The 18,962-nt window shown below is 46.0% G+C and overlaps 1 protein-coding gene and 1 long non-coding RNA gene across 2 annotated transcripts; one reads left to right on the plus strand and one right to left on the minus strand.

The window, feature by feature from the left end:
- Nucleotides 1-854: 854 nt before the first annotated feature.
- Nucleotides 855-17,773, minus strand: AKIRIN1 (akirin 1). Its single transcript, XM_084787148.1, has 5 exons — nt 17,411-17,773; nt 10,516-10,656; nt 5,143-5,277; nt 3,151-3,222; nt 855-2,356 (listed from the first exon to the last, which is right to left on the minus strand). The coding sequence occupies exons 1-5, from the start codon at nt 17,625-17,627 to the stop codon at nt 2,346-2,348; spliced, it is 576 nt and encodes a 191-aa protein (XP_084643274.1). The 5' UTR covers nt 17,628-17,773; the 3' UTR covers nt 855-2,345.
- LOC311600451 lies at nt 10,666-12,227 on the plus strand. The gene is made up of 2 exons (XR_014780254.1): nt 10,666-10,815; nt 11,940-12,227. It is a non-coding gene; the product is annotated as an uncharacterized lncRNA (long non-coding RNA).
- Nucleotides 17,774-18,962: the final 1,189 nt, after the last annotated feature.

Raw genomic sequence — 18,962 nt, forward strand, 5'->3', positions numbered from 1 at the left:
CCGCAAAGTGCCTGGAACTTGGAACTCACATTTAAAAAAAAACAGGTAGGCCCCAAACTCCTTTCTCTTTGAGTTCCTCAAAGTGGGCTCTGGGAATCACTTGGGTCCTCTCCAAGGGTAGTACATGCCTTTAAGCAGAGCCATTCGCAGCCCTTACTTTTCAGACCAGCTCTTACATAGCCCAAGCCCAAGCCCTAGAAGTCAAAGTGAAGCTAAGAAAGTATGTATTTATGTTTACACACTACACACATTCATATTCTCTCTCTCCCCCTCCCTCTCCCCTTCCCCCCCTCCCTCCCTTCTGTACTCACAGTCTAGGCTAGCCTTGAATGCTATGTAGCTAAGAAAAACCTTGAACTTCAAAGAGCCACAGGCTTCCAGGTCCCCAAATGTGTCGCCTCAATTCCCCTAACGCCAACCACAGTGGTATCAAACTCAGTGGCCCCAAAGAGTAACCTAAAACAGCCTGCAGGCACTGCTAGCGGTTGAGAGGGTGACATGACTACTAGTCACGAAAGCCACCTCTAGCCAGAAGTCGCTCGCAGGACCTTCTAGGAGGAGGCACACCACAGTGGTATCTCGTAGGCCCTGGGTGAGGAGCCTTCAGGACTTGGCAGAGCCACTCTACCAGAACCATGCCTATGGCTCCTCTTTAGGGAACAAGCAACTACCTTAGAGAAAGAAGAGATGGACTAAGCTGTCCTTCAGGGAGTCAATCATCCTGTAATTACTAAAAGGGCAATGGCAGGCTCTAAGAGTGTAATGTTGATGAACTGTGGAAAGGATTACAGCAGCCTTACAGCATTCCCTGAACTAATACTCACCATCACAGTATCAAGAAGGCAAGGTAAACAAATAGCTTAAGTACTTTATTTGTTTGCAACTAAGCTTGTTAACACTATATAATGAAAATGTACAAAGAATAACGTTGCAGTTTTTTGGTTAGATTTAAGTCAAAGACATTCATTAATAAGGAATCTTCACATGTGAATACCCCAGAAATGTCTGCAAGCCAGCTGATCTCAACAACTGTCTCTGAATATCACCTTACTTTGGAAGGTATTGGCAAACATTTGAATTAAAACTCAAATTTCCAAAATAAAGCCGTAATTAATAAAACTATTCTATTTTCAAATTAAAACAGTTCTCATAAAATTTTCCTTTCCAAAACAATAGTAAAGGAAACAAGGCATTTTGTAAAATGTGGTCCTGACAAGTCACAGATAAAATAAATGTACGTTTAACTCCCAGCTCCTCACAACACAGGCTGCTTTCCGCTCAGAGCCTGGGGACCAAGGCGAAGAACAGCCAATAAGCAACTTCAGGCAGGGGTTGCCAAAACCAAGCTCTAACAGTTGAACATGGGCACCTCAGGAGAGTTTGGGAGAACCTGGACAAAGGATCCAGATTCTATGTTGAAACTGATGAGAAGGCGAGTGGCTCCTCCCAAGTAGCAGTGCTGCGAGCCTGGCCCAGCCCCGCACTCCCCTGTGGTACGTTCCGAGCACACCTTCACGTTCCGCTCCAGGGGAGATCTTTTCCCTGTAGAAGTTCAGCATCCAGGGAGCTCCGTGACTGTATGAATGAGGTGAGCTCAGACTCCACAGGGTATTTTAAGGCTTGGAGTCAAAGTATTTTTCCAGCACAGCTAGGCAGAGTCCATGTGTTGATGGGCGTCTCCCACACATCTGCAGACTCAGGACTGCAGGCCTTCCCTCTATCATCCTAATCATCACGCCTATCGTCCACCCTAACTTATCCAAATTCTGTGCCTGGAAACAGTCCCTGTATTTAACGATAATAATACCTCACATAAACAACCCACCGTTACAACTTCTATGGTCACCAAACATTAATGATCTTCTCCAGACCAAGAAAATGCTTTTAACCATAATTGTCGTGCATCAAATTCACAGCCAGAATCCCCAAGATCAAAAAAGTTTTACACAATACAAATAATAACTTAAAACACACACATGCACGCGCACACGCACACACACCCCCCACACACTCACACATGTCTCACAGAGCTGTGCTTGGGGAAAATCCACGTGTTGAGTGCCACTAAAGGCATTCTTTGCTAAACTGCTGCTCCAGGTACTTTCGTTTGGAAAACCTATCACAGTAGAGCACAGCTGTTTAGTGGATGAGCAGAAAAGAAAGATATGCTTGTGGCAACCAGAAAGTTTTAAGGTCTTTCAAGTTGTAGAAATGGACCTGCAGAAACATTTAAGTGTTCTCAGGATGCGAAGTTGGAGCTGAAATGTGATATCAAACCAGTTGCAAAAAGTATACAGCAGCCATCTCTTGAGGTCACACCTGGTACCCAGATAGGCAAGAAGGCTTCAGGATACATCTGCAGATCAGACAATAGAAAGAACAACCAATGCAGTCTCATGCTTTTTTTAAATAGGTTGTTTGAGACAGGGTTTCTCTGTTAACAGTCCTGGCTGTCCTGGATTCACTTTTGTAGACTAGGCTGGCCTCAAACTCCCAGTGATCCCCCTGCCTCTGCCTCCCAAGTGCTGGGACTAAAGGCGTGCCCCATCACGCCTGGCTGGTCTCATCCTTTTTAAAACATAAAGTAAACAATCAAGCAGGTGAGTTACCACTTCAATGGCACTACAAAGAGACTGGTGTTGAGTTAGATGACTGTAGGTAGCAATCGAAGTACAAACTTGAATAAATAATTTAACATCTCTTAAGTACTGTCCTTACAAATAAAATGGGGTTAATATTAAAAGTTCTACCTCATAGGATATTATAAAAATTATGTAAAATTAGGACTTGTTGGTTTGACATTTTGCTGGACAAAATATTTACTCTCTCTCTCCCCAAACAGGGGTTCTTTGTGTAGCCTTGGCTGTCTTGGACTCACTTTGTAGACCAGGCTGGCCTTAAAATCACATTTTATAAGGGCCTTTTAAAAATTATTTTTTAGATTGACTTATTTTATGTGTATTAATGTTTTGTTTGTATATATGTTTGTGTACTGCACGTGCCAGGTGCCCTTGGAGATCAGGGAACTGAGCCTGGGTCCTATGCAAAAGCAATGACCAAGGGCCTTTTCCTCTCAGGACACAGAATACTCCTAAGCAAAATCTTGTTCTTAGGACTTGGAAATTTTAAAGAAAAACTTGGTATACTTACAGCTTGTTGGCCTTGTCCCATATCGCCGCATAATCTGATCATGTGTGAATTTCACAAAAGATTCATACTGTTCTGTGAAGATAGAATAAAGTGTATATACTCACCCCAGAAGCCCACCCCTCAGGCCATTTAAGAAGCAGCATGGCATCTGTCTGCCTTGTTTGCATTCTCTACTCAAATATTCTTGTTCCTAGCCTGTAATTTTACCCTCCACCAGTGACCTTCCAGCATACAGATGAGGTTGGATCTCTCAAGTCCTTTTGTTACTATAAAATAAAAACATGAAGCCAAGCGTGGTGGCTCACGCCTTCAATCCCAGCACTCGGGAGACAGAGGCAGGCAGATCTCTGTGAGTTTGAGGTCAGCCTGGTCTACAAAGAGAGCCAAGGCTACAGACAAACCCTGTCTCAAAAAAACCAACCAACAATACCCCCTACCCCCAATAAAAACAAAACACAAATGGGAATACAGTGGGATCGGTAACAGAGGGCTTGCTTAAGCAAATGGGTAAGGCAGATTCTCAACTAAGAAAGCAAAGAAAGCAGGATACAGTGGTGCACACCTATAATCCTAGTACTCGGGAGGCAGAGGCAGGCAGTTCTCTCTGAGCTCAAGGATAGCCTGGTCTACAGAGTTGAGTCTGTAAAAAGCTGAGCATGAAAAAAAAAAAAAAAAAGCCGGGCGTGGTGGCGAAAGCCTTTAATCCCAGCACTCGGGAGGCAGAGGCAGGTGGATCCCTGTGAGTTCGAGACCCTGGTCTATAAAGTGAGTCCAGGACAGCCAAGGTTACATAGAGAGACTCTGTCTTGAAAAACCAAAAAAAAAAAAAAAAAAAAAAAGCAAAAAAGCTGAGCATGGTAACTCATGCTTGGAATTCCATTTCTTTTCTTCTTCTCTTCTTCCTTTTCCTTTTTTGTTTTTTTGTTTTTTTGGAGACAGGGTATGTCTGTGTAGCCTGGGATGTCTTGGAACTCACTCTGTAAACCAGGCTGTCCTTAAACTCAGAGACCAAACTGCCCAAATGCTGGATCAAAGGTGTGCACTACTACCACCCGGCTGGAATCCCCCTACCTTTTTATTTTGAGGGGACTGGAAACAGGAAGATTGATCACTGTGAGTCTGAGGCTACCCAGGTCCAGACAGTTTTTATTTTTATTACTGTTTACATTATGTATATCTATACATACGTGCATGTGTTGATATGTACATTTGAGAGTGTAGGTGTCCTTGGAGTCCAGAGAGAGTGTTGAATCAGCTGAACTGGAGTTACAGGTGGCCTCAAGCCACCCAGCATGGGTGCTAGAGCAAGAGCTCAGGTCTTCTGGGGAGCAGGAAGCACTCCTCAACTGCTGAGCCGCTCTCTAGTTCCTACTACTATTCTTTATCAGAGAAGGCTCGACTTGTCATTACTAATAATAACCTGCTTTCTTTAGCCTCAGCTGACCTATTTCCATCATACCACCCAAACCAAAGAGTGCTGCGCAGCCTCTACATCACAAAGTGACTCGTGTGCAGACATTTGAACATGCTGGTGACACTGCACCAAACCAATCCTGACACCTGTTAGGAAATCATTACAACAGGCCAACCACCTGTTTGCTAGCTAGTGGCCTAGGTCCATGCCTGTACCAATGGAAGAGTCTTACATGAAAAGCTTGGATTTTGAGCCAAGTCGTGGTGGTACACGCTTGTAATCCCAGCACTCAGGGAGGCAGAGGCAGGCAGATCTCTTTGAATTGGAGGCTAACCTGGGCTATAAAAGAGCCCAGGACAGCCAAGGCTATACAGAGAAACCCAGTAGAAACACCAAAAAGAAAGGCTTAGATTATCTACTTTTGGAAATGCAAATAAGTTCTTTCATAGGATGTATAAATAACACCTGTGACACAACCAAAGCGTAGCTTCAGTGCTCACAATCCCGTACCCTCTCTTGCACGAAGCCCTCTTTTCTGAGTTACATGAACAGCATCAGCACCCCACACCTCAGCCTACCTGCCAGTTTGGTGCTGAGGATCTGCTCGTATTCCTCCCGGACTTTATCTTCATAGTCTTTTAAGAGGCGCTCACATATTATCCCCACTTGTCGAAGGGTAAAGGTGGGCTGGTCCTTCTTCATCCAGGAGGCACCTGGCAAGGACATAAATATAAGCCGGTGCAAGCGCACCTGTCTACGGCCCAAATACTCTAGAGGCAAGAACACGAGAAACTTAACAAGACCGTCTGTAAGTAAAAATAAAAGATGGGTTTATCTCAGTGATAGAGCATCTGCCTAGTACAAGCTCCCACGCAGGCCCCAGTACTGTCCATCCCCACACGACAGAGCTTCTTTACACACCATTCAGCTCTGTGCTTCAGAACTAGCCACCTTCATGCGAGTACTCCTCCAGCTACATAAGAACTGCAGAAAGGCTGGCCTGGCTGGCCAAGCAGCTCTAGGGAGCTTGCCTATCTCCACCTCTAAGAGATAAGATTACAAAAGTAAGCTCTTATACCTGCCCCCCCCCCCCCATTACTCTGTATACAGAGCCCCGGCTGTCCTGGAACTCAAAATCAGAGAGAGATCTGCCAGCCTCTGCCTTCCCAGTGCTGGGATTAAAGGGGTGTGTGTGTGTCCATGTGGACATCAGATTGGGTATGTCTGACTGTAAAACACTAAAAATACACTTTCTGATCATTCTATAGCAGGGCCAGGCATCTCCTATGTTTAGGATTCACAAATGATTTTATAAGAAGCAGGAAGTCTGAGTCTCAGGACCATTAGATTTGATCAACAATATAAAACAAGTCACTGACAGTCACCCCAGAACACTTCCTTTTGGAAATGGTCTCCAAGAAGTCCAAGCTGGTGGGGCATGGTGATGCACATCTTTAATCTCAGCACTCATTCGAGGCCAGCCTGGTCTACAAAGGCTCGAAAAAACAAAAAACAAAGAAGCCAAAAAAGTCCAAGCTGGCCTTGAACTTGTTAGTAACCCCAAATAACGTTTACTTTCTGATCCTTCTGCCGCCACCTCCCTGACTGGGGAGGTGTTACTTGGTGCTGGGGATCCCACCCAGGGCTTCATGCCTACTAAGCCAGCACTCTACCAACTGAGCCACAGTTCTAGCCAGCCATTAACTCCCGCTCCCTTTGTGATTCCGACTCCTGTAAGCCAGCACACTTCAAGGTGGAGGCGTGCGGCCATGAGTCTCCTATCTAAAGGCCTTTCTCAGTTTTCCTTGTCATTTCCTCAGCAGAGGCTGTGACCATCAAAACTGTAACGTTCAGCTTCTTGGGAGCTAAGATTTCAGATGTGAAGGGGTCTTATCAGTCAAGTTCACTCTAGAGTTTTCCACAGGACTTCCTGCTGATGGTGAAGCAGCAGCCTTATAAATCAACAAAAACATCCAGCCAGAGCCTCACAAGTCAGTCTAGAATCATTTCCTCATTCCTGTCAGTGTTTAAGCTACTTCCCACCCTGAAACAAATCTTTGGTTTTTTCCTCTTAAACTAAACAAAACTTTTTTCCCCCTCTACAAATAAAACATGACCAAAACATCTGGCCACTCATTACTTGTAATCATTCTCTGTTTTTACTAGTTAAAATTACTGGCCAGTGAGATGGCTCAGTAGGTGAAGGCACTTGCACCAAGCCTGTCGACCTGAGTCTGAGTGAATCCAGTGTCGAAAGAACCAGTTCCTTTAAGTTGTCCTCTGACCACCACATGCATGCCATGGCATGAGTACATCTTCCAACCATACAAATAAACAAACCAATTCATGTGTACTTACATTTACATATTTATTTCCATGTTGGTTCACTAAGACTCCAGATGCTATGGAGGAGGAGACATTTCCAAAACAAATTTTGGGCAACTTAGTAAGATTCTGTCCCCAAATTAAAAAGCATAAAACAGCCAGGCGTGGTGGCGCACACCTTTAATCCCAGCACTTAGGAGGCAGAGGCAGTCAGATCGTTGTGAGTTCGAGCTAGCCTGGTCTACAAAGTGAGTCCAGGACAGCCAGAGCTATTACACAGGGAAAGCCTGCCTCAAAAAACAAAAAATAAATAAATAAATAACAACATTTGAGAGGCTGGAGTAATGGCTCAACAATTAAAAGCAATGGCTACAATTCTAGAGGCCCTTGGTTCAGTTCCCAGCTCCGGGGACTCTGATGCCCTTTTCTAACCTCTGCGGGCACTAGGCACTCACAGTTCATAGACACACATGCAGGCAAAACACCCACACACATAAAGTAAATTAATAAAAAAAAGTAAAGTAATATTTGAAGGGAGGGGGAGCCGGCAGTAGTAAAAAGTTCTGTACAAGGCTCGGTGTTAAGAGTTATTTTTAAGTGCTGGACGTGGTGGCACATGCCTTTAATCCCAGCACTTGGGAGGCAGTGGGCTGAGAGTTCGAAGCCAACCTGGTCTACAAAGTGAGTCCAGACAGCCAAGGCTACCTAGAGAAACAGTGGGGGAGGGGGAGAACGAAAGGGGGGGAAAAGAGTTGTTTTTTACATTGCTGTGTTTATTTCGCAGTTTCTCACTTAACCCAGCTATCACACAAATAATTGAGAGCCTATTATTTTAATAAGCTTCACAACATAATAGCCAAGCAGTTATTAATCTATTCTTTATTTTGTTTTTGTTTTTTCAAGACAGGGTTTCTCTACGTAGCCTTCGACTATCCTTAATTTGTTTTGTCTGACTATTACTTTATTCTTTTTGTTTTGTTTTTTGAAAGAGGGTTTTTCTTGTAGGCCTGGCTGTCCTGGACTCGATTTGTAGACCAGGCTGGCCTTGAGTTTACAGAGATCCACCTGTCTCTGTCTCCGAGATTTGGGATTAAAGCTGTGAGCCACCACCACCTGGCTTGTTTACAGTTTCTTAAATGTGAGAGCCTTTCCACACCTGCTTCCCAACCAGGTGATTACGGCACACGTCTGCAGTCTCAGTATGAGGGAGGTAGAAGCAGGGGAATCAGGAGTTTAAGGCCAGCACAGGCTACAGTCTCAAAAAAAAAAAAAGAGTGTGTGTGTGTGTGTGTGTGTGTGTGCGCGCGCCTTTATTCCCAGCACTCAGAGAGGCAGACTGACACCTGTAATCTCAGCACTACAGTACTCAGAGATACTGAGTTCAAGGCCAGCCTGGCCTACAAAGTGAGCCCAGGACAGCCAGGGCGACAGAGAGACCCTGTGTGGAGCAGGAAGTCCAGCCCCATTCTCTCCTACTCATGACTGGCTGTAACCTGCACTGCTGGCACACCAGGGGACACCTGGGGATCATCAGTGTTTACACAACACTCAGACAGGAGATTCAGCATTTGAATCACACAATGACCATAGGCCTACAGCTCTGCATTTGATCCTCAGCACTGCAGAGTAGTTCATGAGACTTGGAATTACCATTTCAAATTGAAAAACTCAGTGGCATTCAATATGGTCATGACGCTGTGCAACTCCCTCTAGTTGTAGAACACTCTGCCATTCTCAGAGTAAAACCCGTCACCTGCTCAGCGGCTCCTCACTCTTCTGCCCACCTAGACCCTGGCAAGCACTATCGTGTCAGGGCGAGCTTCTCCTTTACTCCCCTTCTTTCTACTGCCCTTAAAAAAAAAGGCCTCTCTACATAGCCCTGGCTATTTTGGAACTCACTATGTAAATCAGGTTGGCCTTGAACTTGCAGCTATCAGCCGGACACTGCTTCCTGAGTGCTGAGATAGCCAGGTCCCAGTCAATAACTTTTAAGAAAGATAATTTTTAACTTTAGACTTGTTAAGAAATTGAGTACGTTGAGGAAACAAGCTTTTCTGCTGTGTTAGGACACAGAGGTTAGCAACACTGGCCTGCTGACTATGTATAGCGACAGCGGGCAAGTCTAGTTCACTAAGTGAAGAAGCCAGCCTCAAATCCTGAGATTTAGAGCATAGCCCACAAACCACACGACAAGGTTACAAAGCAGGGCTGCCCAACAGAACTTCCGAAAGCAAAACTTCTTACAGTTAGCTGCATGCCAACAGAGCACACATGTGACTGGTATTCATGAGCATAACCTGAAATATGCTTAATGCATATGAACAATGGACTTTTTGCCTTTTATGAGTGTAGACAACACACACGAAGACTGCCACAAGCTGAAAGTCAGCTTGGTCTCCGCCCCGCCCCCCCCACAGGGTTTCTCTGTGTAGCCTTGGCTATCCTGGACAGTTCTCTAGACCAGGCTGGCCTTGAACTCACAGTGATCTGCCTGCTTTTGCCTCCCAAATGCTGGAACTGAAGGCGTGCGCCACCATGCCTGGCTCACCTTGGTCGTTATAATGAGTTCCAGACCAGCCAGGGACACATACTGAGACTTTGTTTCAACAAAACAAGGGACTAGGCATGGTGGCACACAACTTTAATTCTAGCACTCAGGAGATAAAGGTAAGAGGACCTGTGGGAATTCCAGGCCAGGCAGAGTTATATATGAGCTATTATGTTTTTATATCTTATAAACAACTTGCCCAAGCCAATCACAGAACCTCAAAGCATACCACTAAAAAACAAAGCAAAAAACAAAACAACAACAACAACAAAAAAACCCCACTTAATTAGTAAATTAAACAAGAAATAGCCAGGCAGTGGTGGCGCACACCTTTAATCCCAGCACTTGGGAGGCAGAGGCAGGCAGATCGCTGTGAGTTCGAGGCCAGCCTGGTCTACAAAGTGAGTCCAGGACAGCCAAGGCTACACAGAGAGACCCTGTCTCGAAAAACCAACCAACCAAACAAAAACAAAACAAAACAAAAACAAACAAACAAAAAAGAAATAACTTAGTTCCATGTTTTGTTTTGAATCTAGACCACCCCCACAACCCATGTTTTCAGTGCTTGTTTCCTAGCTTGTGGCATTATTTTGAAGGCTCTGATGTCTGTAAAAGATGAGGCCTGGCAGGTGAAAATAGGTCACTGGGGCAGGTCTTTGAAGTTTGTATCTGCATCTGGTCCCATGTCACCCCATTTCCTGGTCTGTACCCATATGAAGAAAAAGCTAAAAGCTCATTGCAACTTCACCATGAAGCCAGAAGCTCACTGCAGGGACCGAGGCATGTCTCCATGCCTCTGCAGCCATGAAGGACAGTACCATCTGAAACCATAAACCTCCCTGCCTGAAGTGCTCCTGTCAGGTCCACTGTCACAGTGGTAGGAAAGTAAGACAGCACAGGTGGCTAAGGACACAAGGACACACTGACATTAAAGAGAAGCAAACTGTACTGAAGCAGGGTCTTGCTAGACATCACAAGTTGGTCTCAGATGTACAATCTTGGCCCTAGCCTCCCAAATATCCTAGGACTGCAGGTGTGTACCACCAAACCCAGCTCACCAACACCAAAGTACACTTACCTGGAGAACTTGGTGCGGTGAGTACGGAGGAGGGAGGCTGGCTCTCTGAAGCACAGGGTTCGCTCTGACTGAGGACAACTTCTAAATGTCTCCATCGCTGATAACGACTATATTCTTGTTTTATGTTCTGAAAAATTTGTTCTAGTAAAAAAGAAAATTCAGCTGAGCATTCATTTTTATGGTCATTTCTTCAAACTTCCCAACCACAAACTTTTTTTTCCCCTTCTTTTTTTGTTTTTTTTTTTGAGACAGGGTCTCTCTGTGTAGCACTGGCTGTCCTAGACTCACTTTGTAGACCAGGCTGGCCTCAAACTCACAGTGATCTGCCTGCCTCTGTTTCCCAAGTGTGGGGATTAAAGGTGTGCGCCACCACACCCCACTCCACAAACTTTCTTGAAAAGATACACAAGAAAGGCCTTTAAGCCATCATACAGTTCAGGACACATTGTTCTTATTCTGTCTGAGGGGCTGGTGGTGTGTAAGTGTTTGCTGTGCAAGTGGTACACATAAATGTAGGCAAACACATATATTCACAAAAATAAATCTAAAAAAATGTTTAATTCCTAAAATAATAGCTATTTTGGTTAAGCCATTTTCCTTTACTTTTTCCTGTGGTAAGCAAGCAAGTCAAACCTGAGTTTTGCTGGATTCACCAGTACAATTTAGAGTAAACTAAGCCACACTGTTATTTTTATCTGTTTTGTTTGGAGACACAGTCTCATGTAGCCTAGGCTGGCCTTGATCTTGTGGTATAGTTGAGACGACCAAGGCCTCCTCCTGATGGGCCGCTTCTCTATTTCCCGAGCACTGACATCTAAGGTGTGTGTCAGCAAGTCTGGCTTTTTTGAGAAATGGTTTCAAACTGTGGCCCACATTGCCTTAAAAAAAAAAAATCACAGGAATCCCCTTGTTTTAGATCAGTTAGGTTTTACATTTCCACAAAACACAGTGTTATGGATGGTTTTCTTCTCACTGAAGTCTTTTAAAAAACAATGAAGCTTTTGTTCCATGAGACTTTAAAGATCTTTGGAGAAGATGGTAGATAGTAAAAACCATTATGTGCAACAGCTTGGACACAGACAGGTGGAGCTGGGGCTACTGTTTGGGATTAACAAATCTCATTAAGGACTGGAGGGGTGGCTCAGGGGTTAAAAATCACTGCCTTCTCTTCCAGAAGTCCTGAGTTCAATTCCCAGCAACCCCATGGTGTTTCATAAGCATCTATGATGAAATCTGGTGCCCTCTTCTGGCCTGTAGGTTTAATACAGGCAAAACATTATATACATGATAAACAGCTCATTAAAAGTGTTTCTCAGCTGTGTGTGGTGGCACATGCCTTTAATCCCAGCACTTGCCAGGCAGAGGCAGGCAGACCTGAGTTCAAGGCCAGCCTGGCCTACAGAGCTAACTCTAAGACAGCCAAGGCTACAGAGAGAAACCCTGTCTTGTGTGTGTGTGGGGGGGGGGGGGCAGTATTTCTGAGAGGGTCAGAGGGAGGGCTCTGATATTAAGAAACACTGTTTTTCCAGAGGACTTAAGTTCAGTTCCCAGCACCCACATTAGGCAGCTCGCAACCACCTACAACTCTAGTTCCAAAGGATCCAAACATCTTTGCAGGCACCTGTACTCACACGGGTATATATACACACACACACACACACACACACACACACACACACACACACACACACATAATTAAAAAGAAAAACAAATTCTTAAGAGAAAAAAGTTTTTAATCTGGGCATGGTGGCAAGCCCATGCCTGTCATCCCAGCACCTGAACCGTAGGAGGTAAGAGAATCAGAAACCCAGAGTCATCTTCCATTACACACTGTGAGAGAACAGTCTGCGCTACATGAGACAAACTGGGTTTGGTAGCCCAAGCCTGTAATCTCAGTGACTGGGAAATAGAAACAGCAGGATCACTGCTAGGTCAAGGTCAGCCTGGGCCACACAGTGAGTTCCAACACATCTTGGGCTGAGTGAGACCCTGTCTCAAAACAAACAAATGTTCTGGAACCAGGCATGGTCTCAAACCAAAACATTTCTGCACTGGGACCAGTGATGCCAACCTGTAATCCCAGTTTGTCTGGAGGCCAAGGCAAGAGGATCCAAAGATCTAGGCTACACTGGAGAATAAAGGCGAAGGTCAGTTACCTCAACAAGAGGTAGTGCACTCAGGAGGCTGAGGCGGGCAGATCTCTCTGAGTTCAAGACCAGTCTGGTCTACAAAGTGAGTTCCAGGTTAGCCAAGGCTACACAGAGAAACTCTTTTGTCTTGAAAAATTAAACAAAACAAAACAAAAAACAAAGTAAAATGAGGGCTGAGGATACAAATCAGTGGCAGGACACTGGCTTCATATGCAATCTGTGTTCAATTTCCAGCACTGGAAAAACAAAGGTATAACAGACAATGCTTGCTAGGACTCAGATGATCATTGAGTCAGTCATCACAAACTGAGTTTGCCAACAAGCAGGAAACACCAATTAGCAACTCGGAGACTACATTCCTGGAGACAAGCATCTAGAAGGAAGTGGGTTTCAAGTTTTTACACACAGTGGCATAATACTGTATTCCTTCCCCAGATAATCTAAAGCCCCAAATAACAAAAGCAGAGACTGTATCATGGTGATGAATGCCACCTATTCCCATCCAGGGAGGTGGAGGTGGGCGCAGAGGATCCTCCAAGTTCAAGGCCACCATGGCCTATGTAGCAAGTGTCAGACCAGCCAGTGCTACACAGACCTAGCTAAAATCCAGGAAATTGTATCCCCCAACCCAAATTGTTCCAGTCTATCCTTTGCTTTAACCATCTTTGTCAGGGATGAGAGGTGTTGACAATGGTATTTTGTTTGCCATGAGCAATTACAAAAGTCATTCTGAATCTTTAGTCTAGTTATTCAATATAAATGGAAAATGCCTATCTGAACAGGCAATGAGAATCAAAACCAGGGAAGTGGCACTGATGACAGTGACAGTATGGTCCAGTAGCTGCACACCTGGGTAAACTAACCCTGCTTAAGTGCTAGAACAAGCGCAATGATGGCTTTAACAAGACCATGAAACTCGGCTCTGCATCCCTGTGTGTAGGAATGCTGATTTTTTTTAAGGCCTCCTCTTCAAGTGCATACATGCCAGATTCATTCAATATAAGGGTGTCAGCAGCTGCTATGAAACAAGAAAGGACAAGCATGAGATGAGAAGGCCTCTGATGGACTCCAACTGCCTCCTCAATAACAAAGTGAACAATGGAGCTACACAGCTGCCAGGCTAGTAGGACCCATACCAAGTCCAAAATTCTAACCACACTCAATACAGGAGGAAAACAGATGCGGATTTCTTCCAAAGACCACCTAAAGAAAGGATGTAGCATTTATTTCTTAAAAATGCAGATTTCTTTGTAACAATTATGATTCTTTTTTGTTTATTTGTTTTGTTTTTTGAGACAGGGTTTCTAGGTATAGCCCTGGCTGTTCTAGACTTGCAGCCCTGGCTGTTCTAGACTTGCTTTGTAGACCAGGCTGGCTTTGAACGCACAGCGATCCATCTGCCTCTGCCTTCCGAGTGCTGGGATTAAAGGCTGCGCCTGGCAGTTACGATGTTTTTAATCTTTGATTCTCATTATTATCTAGCTTTTAGTTTCCAGGTTATTTATCAGACTAATTTCCTCCTCAAAACTCTTTAGTGTTTCTGGGCGACCACAACCAAATGTCTTTAAAGACTCAGCCCTATATAGGGTGTGGAGGAGTGCACCTCTTATCCAGCGCCAGGGAGGCAGGGGCAGGTGGAGTTTTGTGAATTCTAGACCAACCAGGGTTGCCCCAAAAAAACCTGTCTCTCTGGGTGGTGTTGGCACAAGCCTTTGATCCCAGCACTCAGGAAGCAGAGGCAGGCAGATCTCTGAGTTCAAGGCTAGCCTTGTCTACAGAGCTAGTTCCAGGACAGCCAAGCCTACATAGGAAGACCCTGTCTTGAAAAACAAAACAACAAAGAAACTTTGTCTCAATGGCCCCCTTCCCACACTCAACCCTTAAGCAGGCATAGAAACAGGAGTCTGTATCTCACTCAGTGTAAGAGAAGTAGAGGTGGGAGAACAGCTCAAACATCCTTGGTTACATAGAAATAACAAGTGGAAGGGGGGTGGGGGGTGGGGGGGATAGTGGGAGAGTGGGGGGTGGGGGGGATGGGGGGTGGTGGTGCAAGCCTTTAATCCCAGCACTTGGAAGGCAGAGGCAGGTGAATCGTTTTCCATTCAAGGCCAGCCTGGTCCTCAAAGCGAGCCCAGGACAGCCAAGGCTACACAGAGAAACCCTGTCTCAGAAAACCAAAAAAATAAAAAAGAAAAAAAGAAAAGAAAAAGAAAGAAAAAGAAATAACAAATGGAATGCTACTCAAATAAAGTCAGATTGCCTCAATATGCCTGAAACCCAGAACACAGTAGGCTAAGGTCATCCTTAGTTATCTAGTGAATTCAAGACCAGCTTGAGCTATATGTCTCTTCCTCCCTCCTGCCCAAAAAAGGGAGGAAGAGAAGGAAGATAAGAAAAATCAGATTGTTAAATTCATTTTCCCCTTGTGAGCATCACTGTTTTTTTGTATTCTGAGACAGGTCTGGGTAAGTCCTGGATAGCCTGGCATTGACTCTGTAGGTGAGGCTGGCCCAGAGCGTGTAGCAATCAGGGTCTGGGTAAGTCCTGGATAGCCTGGCATTGACTCTGTAGACGAGGTTGGCCCAAGGCGTGTAGCAACCCTGCTTCTGCTTCTCAAGTGCTGGGACTACAGTACTTATTCTACTGTAGAACAACTGATAACCTCTCTCCTGTTTTATCCTTGAATCCACATACTATGTTTTACTTGAGCTAAAGCATTAAATAATGTATTAATACATATTTCTTTCATGATGGACACAATCAAAATCCAGTATTTAGAAACATGAGTTTGGGTGAATTAAAGTTTTATAAAATGGAGGTGGGCATGGTAGCACACACCTTTAATCCCAGCATTCAGGGAGGCAGAGGCAGGTAGATTGCTGTAAGTTCGAGGCCTGCCTGGTCTACAAAGTGAGTCTAGGACAGCCAAGGCCACACAGCAAAACCCTGTCTCAAAAAAACAAAAAGAAAAAAACCCAACAACAACAAAAGTTTAAAAAATGTAAGCAAGTTCTGGGCATTTAGTTTTCCCCAGAACATGATTGAGACTCTGGGTTCCAAACTCAGCACCCCCAAATAACAACAAAGGAGGCCCCATTGCAGATCTCTGCCATACTCAGTCTTCTGAATACATTTAACACTGATCATTAAACAACTGAGGTCATCTGAGCCACTACACACATGATATAGAAAGTCAGTACTGAAAAAATAACTGTGAGGTAAACAGACATCTCTGCCTCTGCCTTTCTGAAATGCTGCCCTGGCTGGGGTGGAGTTTCTAGGCTCAATCTTCCTGTCTCAGCGCTGCCTGCCCCTGCTTTTGGGCCCTTCACGAGACACTTCTCCGTGTTCAGTCATTATGTGTGTGAGGCTGTATAGAACATTAAGTCATCGGGGACTTAAATGGAAAAGATTGCACTATGGGTCAGACCAGGTAATGATGTGACACTCTATTTAGAAACGATTATTGGAATCAGACATGATGGGTTACAAGTTGTAATTCCAGTACTTGTGAGGCCGGAGCAGAAGGACTGCTGAGTTCAAGACAGGGCTGGGCTACACTGGGGGTGCCAGCGAGACACTGTCACAAATCAGCAAACACTATTGAGGTGAACAAATTCAGGGAAAAAGACACAGCTAAGTGGGTCTAGGGGAAAGGATTAGAAAACACAGTTTAAAGAAAATGTAGGGCATTTCCTTAAATTCTATGATTAAGAAGTGAATACAAGTATGGAGTTAAGCTTGAGAGCGGTCTGCTGGAGGCTGCAGTACCCTTGAGTTGGATAAGGAGAGGAAGGAGGAAACGAAAACTAAAGGGAAAAAACCTGATTTAAAGGGATTACCGGTTTTGCTAACGCCTGAGGAACAAGAAAAAAAAAAAGACAAAGAAACGACTTGCCCAAATCTACTACTGAGGGCTCATTTCTGGAATCCCTTTAAAATTGCTGAATATTAACGCTGAAGCACTTCCCTCCTCCTCCTGGAATATGATAGGTATCTTTACTGTCACATGAGGCCTTCCGTTTGCCTTGGCCAAAATAAAGGGCTTTTACTCACGTCCAGTCACTGCGTTAGGTACTGAATTTTTAGTACAAAATCTCTGTATACTGAGGGACTGTCACACATTAGCCAACCCGACTACCCACTTCAAAGCCACACACGAGACAATAGTCACACAATAAAACATGGCCAGTCCCTCTAAGAAATAGCCGGGTTGAAATCATACTCCGTGACTACTGGTCCCTAAAGACTTGTAGAAATCAAGTCTCCCTACAAGCTCCAGCACTGTGCGGCGCCGCATACACTCAACGCCCCTTCCCCTCTAATCCGTCGCCCGCCCCACTCTCAAGGCTGGGTTCGTGAGCAGAATCCAATTTTCCATGGCCCACTGGATCTGCTGGGAGGTTCCGTACAGCGGAGGCAGGAGGGGCTTCAGGGGCACCAAGGGCCTTCGGCGGCCCGGGGTATCTCCACCTCACCTTGCTGCCCACTCCTCTACACTCTCCCAGCTCCCGGAAACCCGAAAAGCGATACTCTGGGGCCACTGCCCTTCCCGGATGTCTCTCGTCCCCGGAAGCCACTGGGCCCAGCAGCACCCCAGTTCCTTTTTCTCCCAAGGCCGATATGGGGTGCTGAGATGATTTCGGCCGGCGTCTACGACCCCCGCACCCTCCCCACCCCACCCCACCCCACCCCCACGCCCCGGCCTGGCTTCCTGCCAAGTCCGCAGCAGCAGCGCAGGTTACCGGGAGTTGGAAGGCGACGCTCGCTGCCGGGCGAGACGGGCTGCTGAAGACTCGCCGGCGGCGTCTGCATCTGAAACGGCGGCGGCTCGGCGTCCGGGGGCCTGAGGCCCGGAGTGGGGCCAGGAAGAGGGGCGCAGCGTCGCCGCTTCGGGGAACCGGGGCTCAGCAGCGCCGCTTCGAACTCCATAGGGCGCTTCAGCGTCGCCCCGCACGCCATCCCGCGGAGTGGCCAGAGACCAGACGCAGACGCGGCACCAACCACGGACTTGGACCCAACTCCTCAGCTGCGGCTCTCAAGCCAAGCCGGCTCCAATGGCGCCTCCGGCACCCGGCAGCCGCGTTGGCCCCGCCTCCCGTGACGTCACGGGCGTGCGCCACCGCCCGGCGGAGGGGGGGTAAGCCGGAACAGGGCCGCTCCAGGAAGACTCCAGGCCTGGGCTCTGCCCGCGGCGGCCCCCGCGGAGGAAGTGGGCCGGTCTGGGCGGAGAGCGTGGTCGCCTAGTAACACTGGGAAGGCCCGCGCCCCCGCCCCTCTCAGGGCCCCCCTTCACCGGCTCTGCCCTAGTGGCCCAGAAGGTCGTTCGCACCTGCGCGGCTGGGGATAGGAGAGACCTAGGGAGATCCGGGGTTCCCGGTAGCCGCATGACGGAAAAAAAAAAAAGGTGATTTTTAAAAGGGCTATCAAGGGCTTTTCTCTGAGTCCCGGGTCTTCACAAACATAGCCGGGTTATTTAAGGATAGGCTTTATTTAATCCACAAACCCTGTGCAATCATGGGCAAAATTGGAAGAGGTGTGTTACAAGTAAATGTATTTTGGGGATAGATGACCCGGCCATTAATCAGCTCACTAAAATGGATGTGTTATGCAAAAAGGAGAGAGAGAGAGAAGAGAGAGAGAGAGAGAGAGAGAGAGAGAGAGAGAGAGAGAGAGAGAGAGAGAGAGAGAGAGAAACCCAAAAGACTTAACAAAAAACTCACTGGCTTAAACCCTCTAAGCAAATGGTACCAGTGTGTCAGGACTTCCCCTGATAGCTGATTTGGCAGTTGGCTTCCTCATCCGACTTGGCAACTCAGGCAGGTTCTTTCTCAGGTCCATCTAGATGCTCTGCCTCACTACTTGCTGGCTGGAATTTTTTTTTTTTTAATTCTGCAAAATGAATAAAGCACTGGAAGATTCCGCTTTTAGAAACTGTGTGTGGTTGCTACTTTCCTGAGGAGTAACTCTAGTGCTTTCAAACACATCAATTGAGTGATCAAAACCCACCCCATTTCTGTAATTATTCATATATTAGTGGCTGTGACTCCTGTAATCTGGCTTTAACATATCTTGAACAGTCCAAATTTGAGATACTCATTTCTAATAGCCAAGATGGCTCTCAAAGTACGTCAACACTTGGGTTAGAGAATAGAGGCATACTATCTCCAGTCCTCTGTGTCTCCTGCCCCCCCCCCTTCCCAAAACCCGGGTTTCTCTGTGTAACAGCCATGGTCATCCTAGACTTGATTTATAGACCAGGCTGGTCTTGAACTCACAGAGATTCCTGCCTCTGCC

The sequence above is a fragment of the Acomys minous genome (assembly GCF_964271855.1).
Source record: "Acomys minous genome assembly, chromosome: 6".
NCBI lineage: Eukaryota > Metazoa > Chordata > Mammalia > Rodentia > Muridae > Acomys > Acomys minous.